This window comes from Salmo trutta, chromosome 12, assembly GCF_901001165.1.
Source record: "Salmo trutta chromosome 12, fSalTru1.1, whole genome shotgun sequence".
NCBI lineage: Eukaryota > Metazoa > Chordata > Actinopteri > Salmoniformes > Salmonidae > Salmo > Salmo trutta.
The window spans coordinates 30,060,984-30,084,927 of record NC_042968.1 but is presented as its reverse complement, the minus strand read 5'-3'; the positions used below and the strand labels follow the sequence as shown (position 1 = coordinate 30,084,927).

Below are 23,944 nucleotides of genomic sequence, written 5' to 3'. Positions count from 1 at the left end.
AAATTAAATCTACAAGATATAGAGTTCCATTCATTAGTCTATTTTGTGAAATAAGTTAAATAAGTAAGACCCACTTTTAAACGGAATTTATAGCCAACTACAAATGGGATAATTAATAATAGGCTATACATTTCGTCTTAGTCTACTGTATTTTTTTTGTTAATTGTTCCTATTATCTCAAATTATTTGATGAGTGCTAACTAATTGTGTCCAGGTAGCCTAGTCTTTACGTAGCCCGGTTAAAAACACACATAGGTACTTGGTCTGAGATGTCATTACTGAGACGTCTGACCCGTGCGTAATAACGCAATTGACTTAGTGGAATGAAAATAAACTGCGGCCAGATTAGGGTGGGTTTACGAGCTGGTCTCTCCCCTAAACTAGCTCTTTCCAAAGAGAGAAGTGGGTTTGTTGTGGCTTCATTCAATGTATCGTTTGCAGATGATGCCAGGCGCAGATAAGAAGCCGCCGACCCTTGTTGGCTGTCTAGACTTGTGACTTAACCAGTGAAACTGGATTGATCACAACAAAAAATCGCCCCTAGAAAGTAATGACCAGAAGCCAATCCACCTTAATTCCAATCTCCCAGCCTCAGAAAAACTATTATGTTCAGCATTAGGTAGGCTGCGCTAACCCTCAAATTGAGGGTGTCTTATTTACTTTTTAACAATTATTATTATTCATTCCACATGCAAGTTTTAAACTCCAATGTTTTTTAAAGTTAAAATGCTGAAATAGCCTGCTTAATAAAACCAACATAATAACATGATAATAAGAATTTCCCCCAAATCAATAGGCCTATCAGATTAGCCTGATAATAGTCATAACATTCAACATGTATATGCAAATGCTTTCATCAACGGACCCTCCGTATTCGATCATTGACGTTTTAATCCATCATTTTGTATCGCAATTTTAATAGGCCTACTTTTCGCAGTGGTATAAAGCCTAATGCAGGGATAAATAGGGAACTAAAACCGATTGTAAACTTATTGACCTTGTTAGCACAATTATTATTTTGATCAATTCAGAAATATATTGGTGTTTGATTTGTTGTTTAAAGGCCTACACCTCTGTGGTTTAGAAGCTCGGGGAACTGGGGGCCGATAAGGTTTGCGTGAAGCATACTCGTTTTGGGAATACCTTTGGTGGAAGGTTTTGATGTCTATAGCTCAAATAACCACTGGTCAACTTGATTAACTGCACGTCACAGGCTGAGTGAGGGAACGGGGGTGTTTATGCAAAGACTGTACCTTAGACATTATAAAGATTTAACAGTTTTATTTTTGATCAGTTATTACTTCCTTTATGAATCGTTGTCCTGACAATAAATATCAATAACTTACTTTTGTTCGAGAGGCTCAAACAACCTGCCCTCTTCCTATTAAGATCAAATATTTAACAACAATAATCTGTTTTATATAATCTTCGGAAATCATGCTCCTTTTTAAGACAAACACACGAGTCTATGGACTTGATAACGAAACAAATGTATCAAAAATCACATAAAGAAACCAAGACACGATATGGTCACAATGAATTGCAGAATGTCCATCTGGTTCGACATCAAATGGCTCCAATGTAATATGGAGGGAGGCTGTTCTGTAAATCCATCACGAGAATCTTCTATCTTCTTTCGGTTCATGCAACGAAGTTCGGCTTTTGTTTTGTCACTGATATCCTTAAAAATTCTGAACTGAGTCTTAAGAAGAAGGGCTTTCGTTCGCGTTGCTTTATAGTGCCGTTAGGTAATTGTTCAACATTTAGAATATGTCACTTTCTCCTCCATGTCCGAAACGACTCCTCTGTCTTTAGGACGCTGTGATGAGCTGGTCACATGCAGGGGACCGGGGACCGGGGCGGGAACATGCTAGGCCTGGGACCGAGGCTGGTGGCCCGGTCTCACGTCTCCACGGGACTGGGTACCATGCTGTTCGGGGTGTCGGGTAAGTGCGATGACAGAGAAGTCACGTCGCTGCCGGAGGAGTTTCCCAATGAACCCGATTCCGAGAAAGACACCTGTAATGTGCAAAGACAGTGATGTCAAAATACATCTGTTCTGGCTTTGTTTAGGCTACAAATGTTGCCACTTCTGATGTTGAAAATTGCCATTTAACGTTATTACTTATACAATTTAAATTGATGACATTAAAGTGAAGAAAAAAACTCAGAAATGGTCGTCATCTAAATGAATGTGTGTGTGTTTGCGCGCGTGCATGCGTGCGTTCGTGTGTGAGAGAGAGTTTGAATGCGTGTTCGTGCGTAATTACGCGTACCCACATGTGCATGCAAGTATAGAATGTCTCCTCTCTCTTACCAGTTGTTGAAAGGCCGGCTGGTCCAGATCACTCTGCAGGGCGAACTCGCTGAGGGCCTTCCAGGGCGGCTGGTAGGTCTGCACCTCCACCGAGTTACCCTGCACCGTGTTGTCGTGCCTGATAGGGCTTCTGGCAACCAGAGGCGTACCTGTGAGCCCCTGTAGACTCTAATACGAGATTAGAATAGGAAATCCAAATTAAATCTACACTTTGGTAGAGGAAGAAAACCATCAAATTCCCAGATCAGAATGTCAGGATTTTGTTCTGTAGTCTTTGCTTTCCAATACAGGTCATGCACAATTGAATTCTTGATTAATTATTTATTGGCAGGTTGAATACAGAAAAACAATAATGAAAGAACAGCTAGTGGAAATGACCGGCCTCGGACCAAGGGTTATTCAAGTGTGGCACTGGTCAAATCATTCCAGAGAAACGAATTCTTTGCCTTTAAGAGGTAACCATTTAGCCACAAGTACTTCTTTGCTGACCAACCTGGACTCAAGGGTAGACGTAACATAGTAAACGAAAATCTTGGTGACTTATATTAGTATGATATGTACGTTTGGTATGGTATTCATTTGTGGATGTCTATCATCCATTTCGTATGAAATGTTACGAATTACAATTCGTATGATATGTTACTAATTGCAATTCTTATATCCCGGATTTTCGTTTACTATGTTATGTATAGTCTATGAGACCAGCCTGTGCTGACATACCTCAACTATCGCAAAAATGTAAGGATTCAACGATGAACCAAACATAAAGAAAAAGTAGTAGGCTAGTAGAAGTATAAAAAATGTTTCCGAGATTAACTTACGAAGATGCTTACAGTCTTATCACTGTGTTGCTGCTGCTGAAGTTGCTTCATGAGAATAGATCTCTTTTTGTCTTTGCATCTTTTATTCTGGAACCAAACTCGAATAACCCTTGGGCTGAGGCCGGTCATTTCCACCAGTTGTTCCTTCATTAGCGCATCTGGCCGCGGATTGGCGTTGTAGCAGGTCCGTAACGTGTGGAGCTGTTTCTCGTTCAAAACGGTTCGCACTCGTGTTGTCTTCTCTGACTGCTTGTGGACGTGGTTTCGGTGTGGTGCCCGTACTGTCACCGGCTCTGCTGAAGAGAGGCGGAATTATATTTAATAAAAAAGGAAATTAACTAAAGTTTGACTTATATTATTATTATTGTTAATGTTATTGTTATTATTGTTATTGTTCATTATTATTCTAGGCTATGCAAATGCGTTTTTTCCCCTGGAGCATGTTCCTTGCCATAGGTTATATAGACCGTTAGTTACTCTTATTCATCTAAAATATAACTTATTCAATTCTTGCCATGAGTATATATATATATATATATATGGAGTACGTGTGGATGGAGAGACTGTTATCGTATATATATATAAACGATAACAGTCTCTCCATCAACACGTACTCCATTTGATCTTGGTGTTCCCCCCTAAAAATACATCGCCCATATTGAGCAACAATTATGTATAGGCCCCAATGACAATGCATGTAAGCTTTATTGCATTATAGTTCAACAGGCTACAGATTCCCATCCGCGCACTATGACACACTCCTTGTTTATGTCATGCATTAAGTTTCTGTTAAATTAAAAAAGGCTTAGTCAATTAGGCAACAGCAACTGTGTGTAGGTCTACTTGTTAACATTTCTATCTACTACAATTCTTTAATTTGCACATTAAGAGATTATCTGTAAAATCGTATTTATTGTTATCCAGATGATCCTGATAGGCCTAACGTCAAGGAGTAGGGATTAGCCTAACTGTTGAAGTTATTATAGCCTACTGTATTTGCATTATTGGGTCAACACTATTAAATAGTCATGTAAATATCAAATATCAAAATCCTTAAAAAATCCAACGTTACTTATGTTCAAAATCTATCCATTTTAAAAGCTTGGTATAAAAATGAAATCATATCTCAGTGATTTTCCATGGAAAAGTTTAAAGGTCAGTCTGATATTGGTCGCCAATTGCCTAATATAGCCTAGTTATTGACATCTTAATGACTCAGCTTGCATCTGATTTTTTTTCTGGACTGTCTACCGATCGTTGTGATCATAACATTAGGCCTATCGATAATTCTAGGAAAAATATTTATGGACTATTATTATCAGGCTATTATTATGATCATTAATATAACAATGAATATCATCATTCTGATTAAGATGATTGCCTCCATATTATTATTATTATTATTATTGTTGTTGTCGTTATTATTATTATTATTATTACAGAAGTCAGTGGTGGTGTTGTTTTGGATGTGCAACTGACCTGCTAAGTGTAGTGATCTGTTGGAGTGGATATGTCCGGGGCTGATTGGGCTTCCGGCGGAGCTCCGCTCCATTAGTAAACTGTGGTCCGCCCGACATAGCAGCTCCTCGTCCCGGAGAGAGAACTCATCCCCCGGCAAAAGCTGCCTGCTACACACGGAACATCTGAAACACTCGATGTGGTACACGTTGTCCCGGGCTCGCATCACCAAATCACTGCTGCTGAATCCCAGGTTACATTTTGCACATTTTATTCCAAATAACCTGCAAGGAATAAATGATATTTTTTTTATTGAATTAAACAACAACTTCTAACAGCCATTTGATTTGTTGTTACTGCAGTTTTTGTTCCAAGTTTTACATTACTAGGTCTACTTCGAACGTGAGAAACAAGGCTAAGATAAATATTACTGTGCATTGTTTAGCCAGGATCAAAGTAGAAAAGTTCATTTGAACGAACTATTTTAATTGTAGAAAAGCTGCTTAATTGTAGGTCAAATGGCCTTTTATGCGTTGAACTACAGATACATTTTGCATGGAATTACGCAGACTGAGCACAGTTTTTTTTATAAACCTTCCAAAACAAGGATATTTGTATTTTTAGGCCTAATAAGCCTCTGTGATTTAGGTACAAGTCTTGCATGTATATGGATATACTATATATTAGTTTGTAGGCTACCTCCTCATTCACACCAACGTTAAAATACGTTCAATCACTAACAAAATATTTCCAAAGAATTTCAATCCCTACCTTACATAATCTCTTTTGCAATAGGTTTTTCCGTCCCGTACGAAGCAAGTGCATGTCTCATCCAGGTACTGGCTGCACTCTGCACACTTCAGGCAGGCTGCATGCCACTCCAGGTCCGGGGAAACTCTCAGAATGTACTGGTCATGTATCTGACTTCCACAGCCTACACACATCGCGAATCCGGACTTCTCTGCAGAGAGCACAGACATTGTAACCATTCTTTCCCATGTACACAGTTCTTGACACCTTAAATCACACTTTTTGGAGAGCCACTGGCCTACATGTCACTTCTTCGTCTTAAATTGTCTTATACATGGCGAAATACTCCCAGTTTCTCACTGTATTACATTCCAATGACTAAGACCTGTTCTGAAATTATGCACAATCGTTTTGAAAGAAATCTAAGATAAAATGAACTATAAACAAGAAAAAGTCCTCATTATGGATAACAAAACAATACCAATACGAATATATTATATTTGCTTTATGCAAATAAATATATGAAATACGATGGCATTTGAATTATGTTTTAATTTCAGAGGCTACGATTTGTAGGGTAATCTACAACACTGTGAAAGGCGGATAAAAATACATGCAAAAAAATGCCACTTACTTTTGGAATGATCCCCCATATCACCCAAGAAAGAAGAGTTGAAAATAATATCCACCATACAGGAATGATGACGGGATTGCGATAAGATGCAGAAAAGAAGTAAGAAGGAGAAGAAGAGGAGAAAGGAGGGAGGTGAGTGGCCTGTGCCTGGCTGTCTGATAACTTCAGTTCGGACTGTGGGACGGCCCTGGGAAGAGGCGCTGCAGTCCCACACGCTCTCTGACGTCACGCGTAAAACTGGACATCCATTCGTCCCACATAACATATTCCCACTGTCATATCAAGTCTCGCTAGAGATTTTAAAGAATTAAGTATTTCAAAATGTTTATTTATTTTGAAACAGTTGGTTATTTGTTAGAATGCAATAGGTAATTCTAAGGTCATTTTGGGGCTTGGATATTTGCCTACGTTTATAGTGAGCTTTTTTGGTTGATGCATTATTTCCTGACAATTACTGCTAATTATTTTAAATCTGTACACTTTTGTTAGGCCTACATTGGAATTGGAATTAGCAGGAGTAAGCAGTAAATTGCATGTTTTTCCTGAGACAGAGGAGAATGCACACAGAAACCCGTCATGACAGCTGACACCATGTGAATCAGTACATCCATCTACTCGAGAACAACAAGGACACCTACTGGAGGAACATTAGAAGTACAATTTCACTGCTTCACGTCAGGACAGGAGAGCAGCGCAGTGAGCCACTCTAGACTGGTACCTGCTTTTTAGTTATAAATAAAATAAAATGTATCCACAAAGTTTCCGTATCTCATTTCTTCTATTTAATATATCAAATTAATAAAATATAGGTAGGTTATTTTCATTGTCTCGCAATATTGGAGTATAGGGCTCTCATTATATAATTTTACATCAGCTTGTATTTTTCCAATTAAATATAAATGTTTATGTCATGGAATAAATATATGTCTATGGATGAAATGGAATGCTTACACCATGTATTGTATAGCCTACAGTACATGCATTCTCAAATCCCTGGTCTTTTGCACTTTTAAAGGGCCTTTGAATTCATAATGAAATGATTAGATAGGGCTGTTCTCTGAGTTCACTGTTTAAAGTGGAAGAGACGCGGAGAGATCAGACTACATTGTTCTCGCGAGATACAAGAGTGGAGAATGAACTGATGCCTCTTAGCTGTCTCTTTGTTTAGATCAAGGCAAATAGCTAGCAAAAATGTAGCTGATTAGCTAGAAAGCTAGCCAGTTATGTTTACAGCAATAAACAGAAGAAGTTTGGGACAATTGGTAAGTAAAACTCCAGTGCTGACAAATGCAGTAATTTCTTCTACCGTTTCAGATTGCCACCAACGTCTAGTTGGCTAGTCTGACTGAAGTCTGTCTGAGGTCAGTTGAGGACATGGCAGGTCGACAACATACTTTCACTCTAATTTGTAACTGCACTGTTATCTACATACATTGTAGCTATTAACGGTTATTGTGTCAGAGTAGAGCATGAAACTAATCCACATTTTGGCAACGTAACTAGCTACAGTACAGTGTGTCACCTGACTTGGGTTAAACTAGCAAGTGATTTTGTTATCTTGGAGGACAAAACACACAGTTGACCTGACATTGCTATAGCCTTCCCTTTGGTGTTCGACAAACAGTTCATATTGCCTTTATTCCCTGTCGTGCACAGTGTTTTATATTGACCTTTGTACACACTACTGTTTACACTGTTAACTTGATAGAGCCAGTCTGATAATGTGCCCTAAGCCTATGCCAGCTGTCTAGTTTATCATTCAAGGCCAAAATAGTACTTATTGACAATCAGAAATGTCAATTCAATGGCCTAAACTAAGTCTTCTTTATAAAGCAGTTTCATTATGGAGATTGGTTGTGTTCTCTCCTGCAGCCCTGTCTGGCCCAGAGGTTTCACAGTACTCTGGTAATAGCAGAGCACAACAACAACCAGCTCACACCCATCACACTGAAGGCCATTACAGCTGCCAGCAAGGTGGGAGGAGAGGTCACCCGCCTGGTGGCTGGAACCAACTGTGCCAAGGTAGGACTGTTACTATGATGCCCCACAGAAGTGGCAACCCCTCTTATCTGGAGAGCTGGAGAGCTACCAGTGTGCATGCAATTTTTTAAATTTAGCATTTATTTTACCAGGTTGGTCTCATTGAGATTAAACATCTCTTTGCAAGAGAGACCTGGCCAAATGTTGCTCCAACCCTACACTAATGCACCTAATTCAGCTAGGCTAATGGTGATTCTGGTGGGTAGAATCAGGTGTGTTTCAGGAAGGCTTGTGCAATAGCCTGCATACACCCAGCTCTGCTGGAGGAGGGTTGGCTACTCCTGCCCTAACAGCTGTTCAGTCACATCAATGGAAGTTATGTTTTAATGTGGTATTTCATACTATGTCACCCTTGTGCAGTACAATGTAGCTCTTTCATGATATACAGCTGGCTGATATGGTTAACTGTTTATTTCTGTGTTGGATTTCTTCTTTAACAGGTTGCAGACCAGATCAGGAAAGTCCAGGGGGTCAAGAAGATTCTAGTGGCTCAACATGACTGCTACAAAGGACTGTTACCAGGTGATTTTTGGAAATGATGAATGTCCCTTCATTCTGGGATGGGATATTTTTGTTACGTTCTGAGGTCTGTGTGGATATGCTTAGTTCAAATACAGATGCCGGAGATGTTTATTTACAGTTTAGATGATATATACTGTTAGAATGATGGAATGGCATGATACTTCCTTTTGGTCTAAATATGTACTTTAACCCTGGTCCTCTTTTCTCCATACAGAGGAATTGACTCCTTTGATTCTTGCTACCCAGAAACAGTTCAACTTCACACACATCTGTGCAGGAGCTTCTGCTTTTGGGAAGGTGAGTTACTGACTGTAAAACAAGTGTTCACATGTCTGCATTTCCCCCATATTATTAATAGCTATATAATGATCAAATCCTTCCTTATCATGGGAAGTTTATTTTATTATGTATCCAGACATGCATGAATTATAACACATTTTATCATCATAGCAACATCTAGTTGATCTGATTTACCATTTTTAAACATTATGCTTTAATGTTTCAGAAAGTTTTTTTTTTCCTTCCAATTTTGCCCAGTAAGTGTAGTATTACCCCTCAATTACTACCCCAGTAATCTGTCATTCTGCAATAGAACTGTCAACTTGCTGATCTAATGGTATTTCTATTGAATTAGGATGCATTAAACAATATCTTATGTATTGTAATCCAACTCATATTGACTGAGGCTGGGTTGTCTGGTCTCGATTTCCCTGAGTAGATGAATGTGTTTTAGATGATGCATCCTAATACTGTCTGGTATTTGATTTAATTTATTTTACTAAAAACATAATCGGCAATCATTTTCAAAGATGACTTTGAATTCCATTGTCCATCCTTGGGTTAAACTTCACACAGTTTTGTATCTGAGTCTCCATAGCCCAAGCTAGTTTTATCCAACACAGAGGGCAGTTTGTATCCGTCATGGTATTATAGCACTGTTGACATCATCTACTATAAACTATTTCCGTAGGGACAAATTATTTGTAATAGTTTGTTTTGTCTTTATTGTACCAAACTTTGCCAAGTCCTTAAAATGTTGAGAAACATTCCCATTTTAAAACAATCAACCTCCCCATCACCTCTCTGTGTCCTGAGAGATCCACAGGGTGATATGGTTGAATTAAAGCATATCATCTCAGTACTGTATTATGCTCAACAGAATCTCCTTCCCAGAGTGTCAGCCAAGCTGGATGTTGCAACTCTCTCTGACATCACCGAGGTCAAATCTCAAGACACCTTCGTTAGAACAATTTACGCTGGTGAGATTCCTGTTGTAATATATTTTATAATGAACAACTATTCCATTGAGGTATAAAATGACCCCAAATATTTTGTAAGCACACTGTAATTATTATGCATTACAACATAGTTTCCTATCGCTGCAGGCCTGTTCTTAGCACAACCTATAATGCATACGTAAGCAGCAGAATAAATGATTGGATAGATTTCAGTATTGGTGTAGTTCTCTGCTAATGGGCTGGGGTCAGGGGTTAAATGGAGATGATTGTTCTATATTTATTAGTAAAGTGATGAGGCTATAGTAGTTCATGTTGTTGTTGTTTCTGACCTCTTAATGACTATAGAGATCCACCCTAGTCATCCCAGCTGTCAGTCTGAAAGCCTAAAAGCCTCCCTGAACAAGAATAAGCTCAGATCATATTTTGATTGGGCACATTATAATCATAAAATATAGATGGGTCTGATTAAAATTATCCACTTAAACTTTGGCAAGAGCCTGACTCTTCCTGGTTGGAAATTCAGTGGGGGGTTTTTTATAACCATTTTGCTGCTGCATTTTTGACAAAGGTCTTACACTTGGATGTTTTGGTGTTGTCAGACAGTCCAATTAGTCATTTACAATGCATATGCCAGGAACCGCCCTAGCTTCATACAATGCAAGTTCTCACAATGCAAATAATTACAATGCAAGTCTGTTCTTTCATGTTTTTAATTATTACTGTGAACATTTGTCATTGTATTTTATAGAATTGCATCGCATGTAAAACAGACAATGGCATTTATCAGAGAATAACCAACAACGCAGAAGCTTTATTGAATCACCAAATTCTTCTAAATACTTTTTCTTATTGAGTTTTTTTGCTCTAAGAATATATCTCAATATAACCAAGCAAACACATTGTATGTGGTGTTACTGTATGTGTTGTCTTTGCTACAGGTAATGCCCTGGCCACAGTGAAGTGCAATGAGGAAGTCAAGGTGTTCACAGTGAGGGGAACTTCCTTTGAACCTGCTGCTGTGGAGCGAGGCAGTGCTGCTACTGAACAGGGTACAGGACTCTTCCATTACACTGTTGACAGCAGCACCACTCAGTAACCTTTCTGTCTCATCATAACACGTATTCATGTTTTCAATACCTGATTATGGCTCGCGAGCAGCATATTCAGATGCTAGTGTAAAGAATATTTTGCACATTTAATTTGTCTGCGTTTTGAGATAGATTTTTAGTTGTCTGTCCGTTCTGTTGCAGTTGCCTCACCCTCTCCTGCGGGGATGTCAGAATGGCTTGAGCAGAGCCTGACCAAGAGCGATCGACCAGAGCTCACTAGTGCCAAAGTGGTGGTGTCCGGAGGTAAGGGCTTAGCTTTACACTGTCTGACTGCTTCAGCCAATGTGTCATTCACATTCCCTGGCCTCTCATTCTGTTAGGTCATTGTGACCAAACACTTGATTTCTTTGTCCCATTAGGACGAGGGCTGAAGAGCGGTGAGAACTTCAAACTGCTGTACGACCTCGCTGACAAAATGGGCGCTGCAGGTATAAATAACGATGTGTGTGTACATCAGAGAGAAGGAGAGCGAGAATCTTTGAGTGTGAGTGGGTGCATGCGTGAGGGACAGTGGGAAGTGTGTGAGTGTGCTCTTCATGTGGTCAGTTGTCTGTGTGTAACTGTGTGGTATGATCATGTGTATTAATAACCTGCTGTATGTTGTGAATGCAGTGGGGGCTTCCAGAGCTGCTGTGGATGCTGGCTACGTCCCCAATGACACGCAGGTTGGCCAGACTGGCAAGATTGTAGCACCTGTAAGTGATACAACACACACCCTTTTGTCTCTGTTATTTCACTGTGTCACAGCGGAAACCAACGTACAAGATTTCTTAGTGAGCAACCTGACAAGAAAATAATAACTTTAATAAATTGTATATGATTGTTTCAGTTTTTCAGCATCACACTCACATTAAATGTTCTGTAAAATTATATTTTAATTGAGGTATTTTGGATTACAAATGTAATTGTTTGGTCTTGTTGAATGACTTTAATTGAACTGTATGTGTACTTTTGCTGACCTTCATTAGCCTACAGTTCATTGAAAAAGTATTCAGACCCCTTGACTTTTTTCACATTTTGTTACATTACAGCCTTATTCTAAAATGGATTAAATAGTTTTTTCCCCCCTCATCAATCTACACACAATACCCCAAAATGACAAATGAAAAACAGGTTCGGTTACAGGCTCAAAATGCCCAGAAACAAAGAACTTTCTTCTGAAACTCACCAGTCTATTCTTGTTCTGAGAAAGGAAGGCTATTCCATGCGAGAAATTGTCAAGAAACTGAAGATCTGGTACAACGCTGTGTACTACTCCCTTCACAGAACAGCGCAAACTGGCTCTAACCAGACTAGAAAGAGGAGTGGGAGGCCCCGGTGCACAACTGAGCAAGAGGACAAGTACATTAGTGTCTAGTTTGAGAAACAGATGCCTCACCAGTCCTCAACTGGCAGCTTCATTAAATAGTACCCGCAAAACACCAGTCTCAACGTCAACAATGAAGAGGCGACTCCGGGATGCTGGCCTTCTAGGCAGAGTTCCTCTGTCCAGTGTCTGTGTTGTTTTGCCCATCTTAATCTTTTCTTTTTATTGACCAGTCTATGTCTTTTTCTTTGCAACTCTGCCTAGAAGGCCAGCATCCCGGAGTCACTTCTTCACTGTTGATGTTGAGACTGGTGTTTAATGGGTACTATTTAATGAAGCTGCGATGGCGTGATGGTTGCTGATAATGGGCCTCTGTACGCCTATTCCATAAAAAATCTGCCGTTTCCAGCTACAATAGTCATTTACAACATTAACAATTTCTACACCGTATTTCTGATCAATTTGATGTAATTTTAATGGACAAATGTGCTTTTCTTTCCAAAACAAGAATTTCTAAGTGACCCCAAACTTTTGAATGGTAGTGTATATAAAACCTTATTTTTTTTTTTTTTTTTGAAATATCACATTTATTCAGTATTTTGTTGAAGCACGTTTGGCAGCGATTGCAGCGTTGAGTCTTCTTGGGTATGATGCTACAATCTTGGCACACCTGTATTTGCGGAGTTTCTCCCATTCTTCTCTAGAGCAGGTTTTCATCAAGGATCTCTTTTGTACTTTGCTCTGGTCATCTTTCCCTTGATCCTGACTAGTCTCCCAGTCCCTGCTGCTGAAAAATAGCCCCACAGCATGATGCTGCCACCACCATGCTTCACTGTAGGGATGGTGCCAGGTTTCCTCCAGACGTGACGCTTGGCATTCAGGCCAAATAGTTCAATCTTGGTTTCACCAGATCAGAGAGTCTTCTTTTTCATGGTCTGAGAGTCTTTAGGTGCCTTTTGGAAAACTCCCAAGCAGGCTGTCATGTGCTTTTTACTGAGGAGTGGCTTCAGTCTGGCCACTCTACCATAAAGGCCTGATTGTTGGAGTGCTGCAGAGATGGTTGTCCTTCTGGAAAGTTCTCCCATCTCCACAGAGGAACTCTGCAGCTCTGTGAGAGTGACCATCAGGTTCTTGTTCACCTCCCTGACCAAGGCTCTTCTCCCCCGATTGCTCAGTTTGGCCAAGCGGCCAGTTCTAGGAAGAGTCTTGGTGGTTACAAACTTCTTCAATTTAAGAATGATGGAAGCATTGTGTTCTTGGGGAGAAGTGTTTTGGTATCCTTCCCCAGATCTGCAGAAATGTTTTGGTATCCTTCCCCAGATCTGTGCCTCGACACAATCCTGTCTCGGAGCTCTACGGACAATTCCTTAAACCTCATGGCTTGGTTTTTGCTCTGACATGCACTTTCAACTGTGGTACCTTATATAGACAGGTGTGTGCCTATCCAAACCTTGTCCAATCATCAATTGAATGTACCACAGGTGGACTCCAAGTTGTAGAAACATCTCACGGATGATCAATGGAAACAGGATGCACCTGAACTCAATTTCGAGTCTCATAGCAAAGGGTCTGAATACTTGTGTAAATAAGATATTTCTGTTTTTATTTTTTTTAAATTTGCAAACATTTCTAAAAACCTGTTTTCGCTTTGTCATTATGGGGTATTGTGTGTAGATGAGGACATTTTTTAAATATTTTTATTTTATTTTAGAATAAGTCCAACATAACAAAATGTGGAAAAAGTCAAGGGGTCTGAATACTTTCCGAATGCACTGTATTTTCTCGATCTTGATGTTCCAAAGAGGGCCTGTCTGTCTCCTACATTCAATTGTGTGTACAGTGTGTTAGTTAGCAGGTTTGTGTGTGTGTGTGTGCCAAGACTCTGCGGAGGCTGTGTATGTTTTGGCAAAGCCAACAAGCCACAAGACAGACCCCTCACAGCAAAGGGAATTAGCCTTAGTCGAGTTGCATATTCCGGTTTTCAGGGATACATCTATTTTCAACCTAGCTTCCTTTTCTGCTGAAAACCGAATGTGTGAACTCCGCTCAGGCGTTTCTCTTATGCCTGCTACGTCAGGTTAAAGGGAATTAATACAGGCAAGCACACACTTGTTATCCTAAACAATACAAACTAAATCACATTGTGTGACAATACTCTATATTGCGACATTATTTAATTATTTTCAATTGAATAAGCTTAAAAAGGCTAAATGGGTCATTTGGCTCGCGACAGGGATATCCCAGCTGTCATCAGACCCACATTAGGGCAGTCTGAAGCGGCTGTAATGTAGTTAATGGCTGATTAGGAAGGACCATTAGGAAGGAGACTTAAGTGCTGAGTCCACCCTGCCCCTCAAAATGGACAACACTGCCATATTGTTGTTTCCTGTTTACATTGTACACAATCACAGAAGGCTATGATATGCAACATCCTAAACCAGTAACCATTCATTGTCTGTGTATTGCAATTTATATTCAAATCAGGTCAGTGGAAATTTAATTGATGTAATAATATACTATTTACAGTAATATTATATATACAGTACCAGTCAAAAGTTTGGACTCACCTACTCATTCAAGGGTTTTTCTTTATTTTTTACTATTTTCTACATTGTAGAATAATAGTGAAGACATCAAAACTATGAAATGACACATGGAATCATGTAATAACCAAAAAAGTGTTAAACAAATCAAAATATATTTGAGATTCTTCAAAGTAGTTGCCCTTTGCCTTGATGGCAGCTTTGCACATTATTGACATTCTCTCAACCAGCTTCATGAGGTAGACACCTGGAATGCATTTCAATTAACAGGTGTGCCTTGTTAATTTGTGGAATTTCTTTCCTTAATGCGTTTGAGCCAATCCGTTGTGACAATGTAGGGGTGGTATACAGAAGATAGCCCTATTTGGTAAAAGTCAATATTAGGGCAAGAACAGCTCAAATAACCAAAGAGGAAACAACATTCCATCATTACTTTAAGACATGAAGGTCAGTCATTGCAGTCACATAAACCATCAAGCGCTATGATGAAACTGGCTCTCATGAGGACCGCCAGAGGGAAAGAAGACCCACAGTTACCTCTGCTGCAGAGGATAAGTTCATTAGAGTTAACTGCACCTCAGATTGCAGCCCAAATAAATGCTTCACAGTGTTCAAGTAACAGACACATCTCAACGTCAGCTGTTCAGAGGAGACTGCGTGAATCAGGTCTTCATGGTCGGATTGCTGCAAAGAAACCACTACTAAAGGACACCGATATGAAGAGACTTGCTTGGGCCAAGAAACCCAAGCAGTGGACATTAGACCAGTGGAAATCTGTCCTTTGGTCTGATGAGTCCAAATTTGAGATTTTTGGTTCCAACCGCCGTGTCTTTGTGAGACGCAGAGTAGGTGACCGGATGATCTCTGCATGTGTGGTTCCCATCGTGATGCATGGAGGAGGAGGTGTGATGGTGTGGGGGTGCTTTGCTGGTGACACTGTCAGTGATTTTATTTAGAATTCAAGGCACACTTAACCAGCATGGCTACCACATCATTCTGCACTGATACGCCATCCCATCTGGTTTGCACTTAGTCCCACTGTCATTTGTTTTTCAACAGGATAATGACCCAACACCTCCAGGCTGTGTAAGGGCTATTTGACCATTAAGGAGAATGATGGAGTGCTGCATCAGATGACTTGGCCTCCACAATCACCTGACCTCAGCCCAATTGAGATGGTTTGGGATGAGTTGGACCACAGAGTGATGGAAAGGCAGCCAGCAAGTTCTCAGCATATGTGGGAACTGCTTCAAGACTGTTGGAAAAGTATTCTAGGTGAAGCTGGTTGAGAGAATGTCAAGTGTGCAAAGCTGGCAAAGGGTGGCAACTTTGAAGAATCTAAAATATATTTGGATGTATTTAAATAAAAAAAAGTTTCTACATGATTCCATATGTTATTTCATAGTTTTGATGTCTTCAGTATTATTCTACAATGTAGAAAATAGTCAAAATTAAGAAAAGCCCTTGAATGAGTAGGTGTGTCTGCACTGTTGACTGGTACTGTATATATTTAAAGTTGTAGGTATATTCCCTACACAGTAAGCAGTGGATGGTATGTCTACTAATTCTAACCCCTAAGTCTCTCCATAATTCCATGACATGCCTTCAGAAACGCTCTGACCCCCCCCCCCCCCAAAAGAAATCACATCTTTCCTCATGCCAGTCTGAGAGGGGAACCATGTTGTGGATTTATAATTTATCATTCTTCAGAGGTAATGCAGTATTCACATGATAATTAGGATACATTTTTGATTGCTGCCTGCGGGCATTTCTGCATTGTTGGCTTCAGGAACCTGGGCCATTATGACCTAATTAGTGTAACTGTCAGTGGCCTGTTTTAGTTTACACATGCATTGACATGTATTTTATTATGAACTGCACTCCATCAGGATAAAACTTATTAATGGCTTTTACAAGACGCCATGTCACTTAAATGAGGAGAGCAACACCTCCGCTTGACTCAATGTAACAGTCAAAACAACGCTGGCAAAATTAATGTTTTCAATTACTGTATTCTTGTTAATTACTTACAAAGAGTATTTTACTTGAAATGGGATACAATAACAATTGATTAAAATAATGACATACAATTGTTTCAGGTTTTGTCATAAGGAACAAATAATGAAAGATATAGGCTATTAAGTGAGAGCACTGTATAGGCATTGGTGGTTTCTGGATGATGCAGGTTGATATAGTCTTTTACTTATGATTTTAGAGGACTAAAGTAATAACTTCAAGTGATGATTATAAAAGTTTTTTCATATTCACAAGCTTTGTCACATGTAGGCCTACAGTACAAATAATAAAGACTTCTAATGGGACAACTTTTACCCTTTTTTCATATGCTTTTCAAGGCATTGTATATCATAGATTCTTCTGTCAAACCAGTTCTAGGACTCAGTCCTGAGATACCACCGAGCCAGTCTAACCATATTTAGTATCGTTAGCCAACCTGTTGTCCTTTGCTGTCTGTTTGCACACAGCAGCATCCCGTGATCACCTGGTTGATTAACTCAGTTGTGTCACAATCTGGCTGTGTGTACAGGAGCTTGTGTTCTCACACCTGAGGGGAGCTGTGCTGTGTGAACCACTGGGTTTCAGCATCACTTTGGGGGATTTTATTAACAGGCCAGCGGGTGCACCAAGTCCCTGCCCTGCTGCCACGGCTCACAGCTGTGGAGAGACCAAACACCAGACAGACGGGCAGAAGAGGAGGGAAAAACTGCCCAAGCTTGGCAAATCGTCTGGCCATTCTCCTCCTCTCCCTACATATACTTTAAAAACATCCAGGGCTAAATGACCCTCCCAACTATAGCAGTTTGTAGTGGAAAACTTTCAAAAAGCTGTTTATACCCAGCTGGGGACCTACTTGGAGGCTAAAGGGGAGAAGCTTTTCTATTTTTTATTTTCTCTCTCTCCCAGTCTGGGGGGAAAAAAGGCCTCTGGATTGACAGTGCCTTTCATACTGTATTATCCGGCCTGGCTTTTAACTCCGGGAGAACTGTGTTCACAAATTGATGCTCTGTTCCTCTGGGGCTGCAGCTGAAACATTAAATCCTACTGAAATATTCATATGTGAGTGCATTTAGCTGAAAGCAATTGATGTGCTGCTCCCTGGAGAATGGATGGTAATGTTGCAGCCAGGGGCCCAGGCCCCCACACTCTGGCTAGCAGACACCCTAAAGGAACACACTCTGGTCAGAACCATTGAGATGTATGGTCAGGAATTGACTGCCTACCGGGTCAGAGTAGGGTGTAAAGGGTTCCGGGGGATTGGGGCTCAGTTTGTGGTTCTGGTCACTTATGGTCACAGCAACTTGGTTCACCAGACTACTGGTTAGGAGAGCCCATCTCGTAAGGCTGTGGTCATAGGGATTCTCTGATGGCCATGCTGTGTATGTCTGTGTGAAAACACGCATCATCTTCTCATTTTAAGTTGTTGAAAAGTAATGGTTAAATCAATAGTCTTACATATCATATTGTGGCCAAACCTTTTCATTTGGTTGAGACTGATTTTCTTTTTCTGAATAGATTTTTTTGTTCTCCCTACAATAAACACTCTGTTTATTAAAACTTGAAAGCTGATTTTATTTTATTTATGTCTGTCACGTCCTGGCCAGTATAAGGTTAATTGTTTTGTAGTTTGGTCAGGACGTGGCAGAGGGTATTTGTTTTATGTGGTTCAGGGTGGTGTTTTTCTAGAAGGGCATTTGATTTAAGTATTCCGGGGTTTGTTGGGCACTGTCTGATATTCATGTATTCTATGTTTAGTCTAGTGAGTCTGTTTCTATGTTTGGTTAATTGGGGTTAGGACTCTCAGTTGAAGGCAGGTGTTGTCTATTTGCCTTTGATTGAGAGTCCCATATATTAGGGTGTGTTTGTCATTTTGTGGGAGATTGTTCTGTGTTTAGCCTTGTGCCTTGCCAGACTGTTTTGTTGATCGTTCGTTCTTTTGTTATTTTGGTGTTCATTTTGAATTTATTAAACGTCAAGATGAGCATACACATACCTGCTGCATTTTGGTCCTCCTTCACCAACGACAACCGTGACAATGTCTATGTAGTATTATTGCAATAATATACATTTCTCGTTATATGAATTACATTTTTGATATTACATTATTATATACTGACTGGCCATTTTCTGTTTTATTTCCAGGAACTCTACATCGCAGTGGGCATCTCTGGAGCTATTCAGCACCTGGCTGGGATGAAGGACAGCAAGGTACAGCACACCACATCAAACTAAGCAGTCTACATAAGCTAGTGGTATTATTGTGGTATAGCTGTGTTATTACTTGTGGATAATACTTCTCATTTAAACAAATGTAAATAGATTTGTTCTACTGATTTAAAAAAATAACCCCAAAAAATATGAGGATGCAAGATGTTCAGAATTTTTCTAGTACTCCAAAAAAATACATGATATGTTTTATACAGCAAGATATTTTTTAAGGAAGTTGTGCTTTTTAAAACATTGTTTTTTGCTGATTCTTGCTGTCGCAAGTCATGCATAAGTACATATAGTTATGGGGCATGTGCGTCTGATTGCTAAATTAACTGTGGTGTTGATTTATTTTATTCAATTCTTCTGAGCTCTTTGTGATGTAGCGCCTTGTCAGCAGGAGAGTGATAAACATGAGGGTGAGATGTATTTATCACAATTTCATGTAGCTAAGCTTATTCTACCGCCTTTTATGGAATATGCACTAGTGATGGATTAACAAGTAAAGATATACATACAGTAAAACAATGGGATACTGATTAAATGTCATATTGATTTAAAAGAAATTGTATTAATGTAAAAACATGTATTAATTCATTTAAAATCATTTACAACTCTTTGAAACTTTTTATTTTTTTTATCTTCAGTCAATCATTTGATATCTTCAAGTTATCTGAAAGTATAAAGATCACCCATTCCATTAATCAGTCCAGTTAACACTTACTGTAGAGGCTGATTTGAAAAAGCCTAAATGGGTGTCATACAACTGCACCAATTTACCTAACTAATAGTATTACAACAATTCACTCTTTGAGAATACGTCTATATATGAGGAGGAATTAACTTGGTCAAAGTACTTTTTCTTATTTGTATTCCTCTTCGCTGTAGTTGACCCACTTTTACAACAAGTGGAGGGCAGAATACGTCTGTCCCTGGAAGAGAACTGTTTTATGTAAATGCAAAATGGAAAAACTCTTTCGTAGCCATGACAACAGTCTCCTGAGTGGATTTCTTCCACCAAGGTGAGCTATCTGCTCCGGGATCCCGTGCACTTAAGAAGTGTGTTTTAAAAGGGAACCTGAAGAAGCTTTTTAAAGAATGATGTATAATTTATTTGTATTTTCTCTCTCTTGCTTCGGAGCTTCTTAAGAGGAGAGTAGAGTGTCTTGTGTGGGATGTGTTCTGAATGTGTCAGACCACAGTATTATGTACTATTATGTAGCCATAGTCCCATATCTATTTGTTTTGTATGAGATTTACTCTGCTTCTACGTATATCCAGCCGCTTGAGGTCATGGAGCTGTTTTCAAAATCACTTTCATCCACTTTAAAAAAAACGCATTCATAAGTGACATCACTTAAGTGCAGCTCATTTGGATTTGTATGCTTGCTGCTTTAACAAGCTATGCAATATGTCATGAAGGCATAGTGTGTATATATAACATGAGAGAGTAGTAAGGGATGGTAATACAACTTTTATTTTGTTCTTTATTACTTAATTTTGATTCTCATCATAGTGACTGATATTGTCCTAATTCCGGATGCTGACTCACTGCTTTAGGATGTGGATCAACAGTTTACATAGCAATGTATCTTTGTAATTTATGATTTAAGTGTTTGGTTTAGCCTCCATTAAAATTCTGAGGCAATCCATGTACAGTATGCATACCGCTTTGCATTTTTATTCAGAGGACAGGTTAGTACATGTACTGAGACGAACTGTGGCACGTGTTTTTATGTTTTATTTCTAGATAATCGTTGCCATCAACAAAGATCCAGAGGCACCTATTTTCCAGGTAGCTGACTACGGTTTGGTGGAGGATCTCTTCAAGGTAAGACTATCAATGATGACACGATTAGATATTGTGATATTAAAGGTGTGAAATGAATCCCTATATGGAGGTAGATATTTAGTTCATCTTAAGGAGGTGGACCTAGATCTTCAGCATTGGCTAAATGAAGTATTGTACACCACACCCTGTATAGGTTTAGTAAAGTGCTATGAGTGTTATCCAAGTCAACACTGATACACTGGATTTAACCTGTATGTTGCCCAGTATTTCTAATTCATGACAGCATTTAAAGTGTCAGTGTTCATGTTCTTCTGGTTAGTCCTGATGGGTAAATTGTGGTGAGGAGTCTTGAGGGAAATATCCATCACACCCTCATGCCATCGTTCCAGATCCCTGTCACACCCTGTCCATCTCTCCTTTAAGAGTCATTCTTCTAGTACCCTGAGGAGGATTTAAAATAGGTTTATTAATGCGATGTGTATTTTGTTATATTAATAATATGGACCTTATTCTACCAAAAGGGGTTTCCTGATAAAAGCAAACATAACATTGGTTTTGGCTGAATTAGTTCCTTAATTAGGTATAAATTATTATAAACTGGGTGGTTCAAGCCCTGAATGCTGATTAGCTGACAGCCATGGTATATCAGACTGTATACCACGGGTATGAAAAAAACATGTATTTTTACTACTCTAATTACGTTGGTAACCAGTTTTATAATAGCAATAAGGCACCTCAGGGGTTTGTTGTATATGGCCAATATACCATGGCTAAGGGCTGTATCCAGGCACTCCGCATTGTGTCGGGCTTAAGAACATCCATTAGCCGTGGTATATTGGCCATATACCACACCCCCTCGTGCCTTATTGCTTAAGTATACCATAGCAAAACACATTTGAAAAGTGCAAGAAAGAGGTGATATCTCAGATTTCCCCCTCAGTTAATGACGCTGTAATAAGACACATCAACGACTGATCGACTAATGTTAATGCATTTAAACTGACTCCCTCTGAGCCTTTATTCAAACATTTCAATTATTAAGGGACATGTCTAATGGTCACTGTTAATTCACTCTTCTTCTTCTCTGATTGTGACATTGAGGCACTTCCTGGTTCACTAGAGACCTCCCGCAAGCCATTTCCTGTGATCAGAGGCCCAGGCTGTCAGTTAGACGCTCATTAAAAGTATTCCTGTGTAATAATGTCATTGTAAAAGCAATTTGTGACAACTGCTTATGTACAAGGGGCTCTATAAATGAGTTTGATTGATAAAATGAATTGAATAGTTAGGTTTATCATTATAAATCATTAAAAGACACCTTCCATTTGCCGTTCAGTCTTAAATAATGGGGATTCATTAGCTTGGTGGCAGAGCCATCTATTTGACCTGTTTAAAGGCAATGTTAATGTCTGCTTTTCCCTCTCATACATTTGCATATTATTCAGTTGTTTAATCTCAGAAAGCAAAACTTGTAGAGACCTTGTGCCTTACTGAGTTGTGCCTTATTCAGTTACAATCTGTTAACTAGGTTTCTGGGATAAGCCTAAAATAACACTGAGTGAAATCATGTTTAAATGAAAATGCAGTTGAGTTCTTACTCTCTTCGACTGTAAACATTTCTCTGTTGAGTGCCTGAATCCAAACCTGGTAAATCAGTTATTGGGATTGATAAATAAGAACCATTTGGAACTGTATATTCCACCTGATGAAAAAGCAGATGTACTGAATTATTGAACTCGTGAATGTATCAGTGGATAGTTCATGAGAGGACCTCCTGCTCAGAGAGTAACTTCCAGTCCTCAACCTTAACAGGAACTAATACCACCTGATAGTTAAACTAAGGGGACTGCCTGGTGTTGGCTTTCATATTGATTCTGTGTTCCTCTTCCGCTATTGACTCCTAATTGACATGCTCAGGTAACTTTGGCAGGGCTCAACGCCACAGGGTTCCAGGCAGCACTTCTACCCTCTAGTTTAGGCATAAAGACGGAGGTTCCAGATTCAGTGCCCAAGCTTTGCCACACACTTCAAGAGGGACCCTTTGTGAGAAGTGAAAGCCTAGTGGCTTTTTCCATTTGTTTGGCTGTGCCTCATCATTTATTAACCAGTGCCGTTGCATGTGATCGGCCGGTGTAGGTGACTAGGTGTTTAAGTTAGTAATATTCTGCTGAAGTGATGGGTAAGTAGAGATAATAATAACAGGCAGGTCCAGAACTGTGACAATAGTTCTCATCTTAACTGTGTTTACACTCTGATTTCAGATAACAATGACAATGTGTCTTTTGTCGTTGTTGCCAATGAAACTGTCAGGGGTATGAGAACTGTTTGTACTTGCAGGCTGTTCCTGAGATGACTGCAGCATTGAAGAAGTGATCGCCATCATGATCCAACCAAGATCCTATAATACTCCGAAATCTGAGGACGAAACATTAACCCCTTATAAGCTGCCAGTTTTAACTACCCAAAAGAAAATCCTGCCTTAAACTGCATTTCATGCTTCTTGTGCATTTTGAAATAGGTGCTTAAAATGTCTAGATCTAATACATCTTTGATTGTGTTATCATTTTAATTAATAATAAAGCTAGTGGATACGCTACAATGTCTCACAACTTGTTCAATTTGTTTTTATTGAGGATTTGAAATCTGATCAAATGGATGTTTGGGCTTTCCTTTTTGGAAAGCTACAGTATCAGGATAATACAGTGTTATATATCACGGTGGATAATGGAAAGCTACCGTATCAGGATAACAGTATTATATATCACGGTGGATAATGGAAAGCTACCGTATCAGGATAACAGTATTATATATCATGGTGGATAATGGAAAGCTACAGTATCAGGATAATACAGTGTTATATTTCCCGGTGGATAATGGAAAGCTACAGTATCAGGATAACGGAAAGCTACAGTATCAAGATAATACAGCGTTATATTTCACTGTGGATAATGGAAAGCTACAGTATCAGGATAATACAGTATTATATTTCACGGTGGATAATGGAAAGCTACAGTATCAGGATAATACAGTGTTATATTTCACGGTGGATAATGGAAAGCTACAGTATCAGGATAATACAGTATATTTCACGGTGGATAATGGAAAGCTACAGTATCAGGATAATACAGTGTTATATTTCACGGTGGATAATGGAAAGCTACAGTATCAGGATAATAGTGTTATATTTCAC

General features: G+C 39.3%; 2 protein-coding genes across 6 annotated transcripts; one reads left to right on the top strand and one right to left on the bottom strand.

Annotated features, from left to right (window-relative positions):
* Positions 1 to 1,266: 1,266 nt before the first annotated feature.
* On the bottom strand, positions 1,267 to 6,170 carry LOC115203325 (insulin gene enhancer protein ISL-3). Of its 5 annotated transcripts, none has more exons than XM_029767919.1 (6): positions 5,981 to 6,170; positions 5,368 to 5,557; positions 4,618 to 4,880; positions 3,139 to 3,434; positions 2,318 to 2,485; positions 1,267 to 2,019 (listed from the first exon to the last, which is right to left on the bottom strand). In XM_029767919.1, exons 1-6 carry the CDS (start codon positions 6,036 to 6,038, stop codon positions 1,903 to 1,905), a joined length of 1,092 nt encoding a protein of 363 aa, XP_029623779.1. In that variant the 5' UTR covers positions 6,039 to 6,170; the 3' UTR covers positions 1,267 to 1,902. The 5 variants fall into 5 exon arrangements, with proteins under 5 accessions (XP_029623779.1, XP_029623781.1, XP_029623780.1 ...); XM_029767921.1 differs by having other exon boundaries at positions 3,151 to 3,434; XM_029767920.1 differs by having other exon boundaries at positions 3,139 to 3,431.
* A 904-nt stretch (positions 6,171 to 7,074) lies between these two features.
* On the top strand, positions 7,075 to 23,358 carry LOC115203326 (electron transfer flavoprotein subunit alpha, mitochondrial). Its single transcript, XM_029767925.1, has 12 exons — positions 7,075 to 7,242; positions 7,853 to 8,002; positions 8,461 to 8,542; positions 8,757 to 8,839; positions 9,702 to 9,801; positions 10,719 to 10,829; positions 11,031 to 11,132; positions 11,249 to 11,317; positions 11,502 to 11,584; positions 18,897 to 18,962; positions 20,713 to 20,793; positions 23,092 to 23,358. The coding sequence occupies exons 1-12, from the start codon at positions 7,204 to 7,206 to the stop codon at positions 23,125 to 23,127; spliced, it is 1,002 nt and encodes a 333-aa protein (XP_029623785.1). The 5' UTR covers positions 7,075 to 7,203; the 3' UTR covers positions 23,128 to 23,358.
* The last annotated feature ends 586 nt before the right edge of the window (positions 23,359 to 23,944 follow it).

Excerpts from the sequence above, each read along its gene's own strand:
- LOC115203325 (XM_029767919.1), bottom strand. The coding sequence starts at position 6,038 with ATGGTGGATATTATTTTCAACTCTTCTTTCTTGGGTGATATGGGGGAT. Across the intron at positions 2,486-3,138 it reads ATAAGACTGTAAGCATCTTC|AGTCTACAGGGGCTCACAGG; the intron begins GTAAGTTAATCT and ends ATCTCGTATTAG. Across the intron at positions 2,020-2,317 it reads AGCCGGCCTTTCAACAACTG|GTGTCTTTCTCGGAATCGGG; the intron begins GTAAGAGAGAGG and ends TGCACATTACAG.
- LOC115203326 (XM_029767925.1), top strand. The coding sequence starts at position 7,204 with ATGTTTACAGCAATAAACAGAAGAAGTTTGGGACAATTG. Across the intron at positions 10,830-11,030 it reads CAGTGCTGCTACTGAACAGG|TTGCCTCACCCTCTCCTGCG; the intron begins GTACAGGACTCT and ends GTTCTGTTGCAG. Across the intron at positions 11,318-11,501 it reads TGACAAAATGGGCGCTGCAG|TGGGGGCTTCCAGAGCTGCT; the intron begins GTATAAATAACG and ends TTGTGAATGCAG.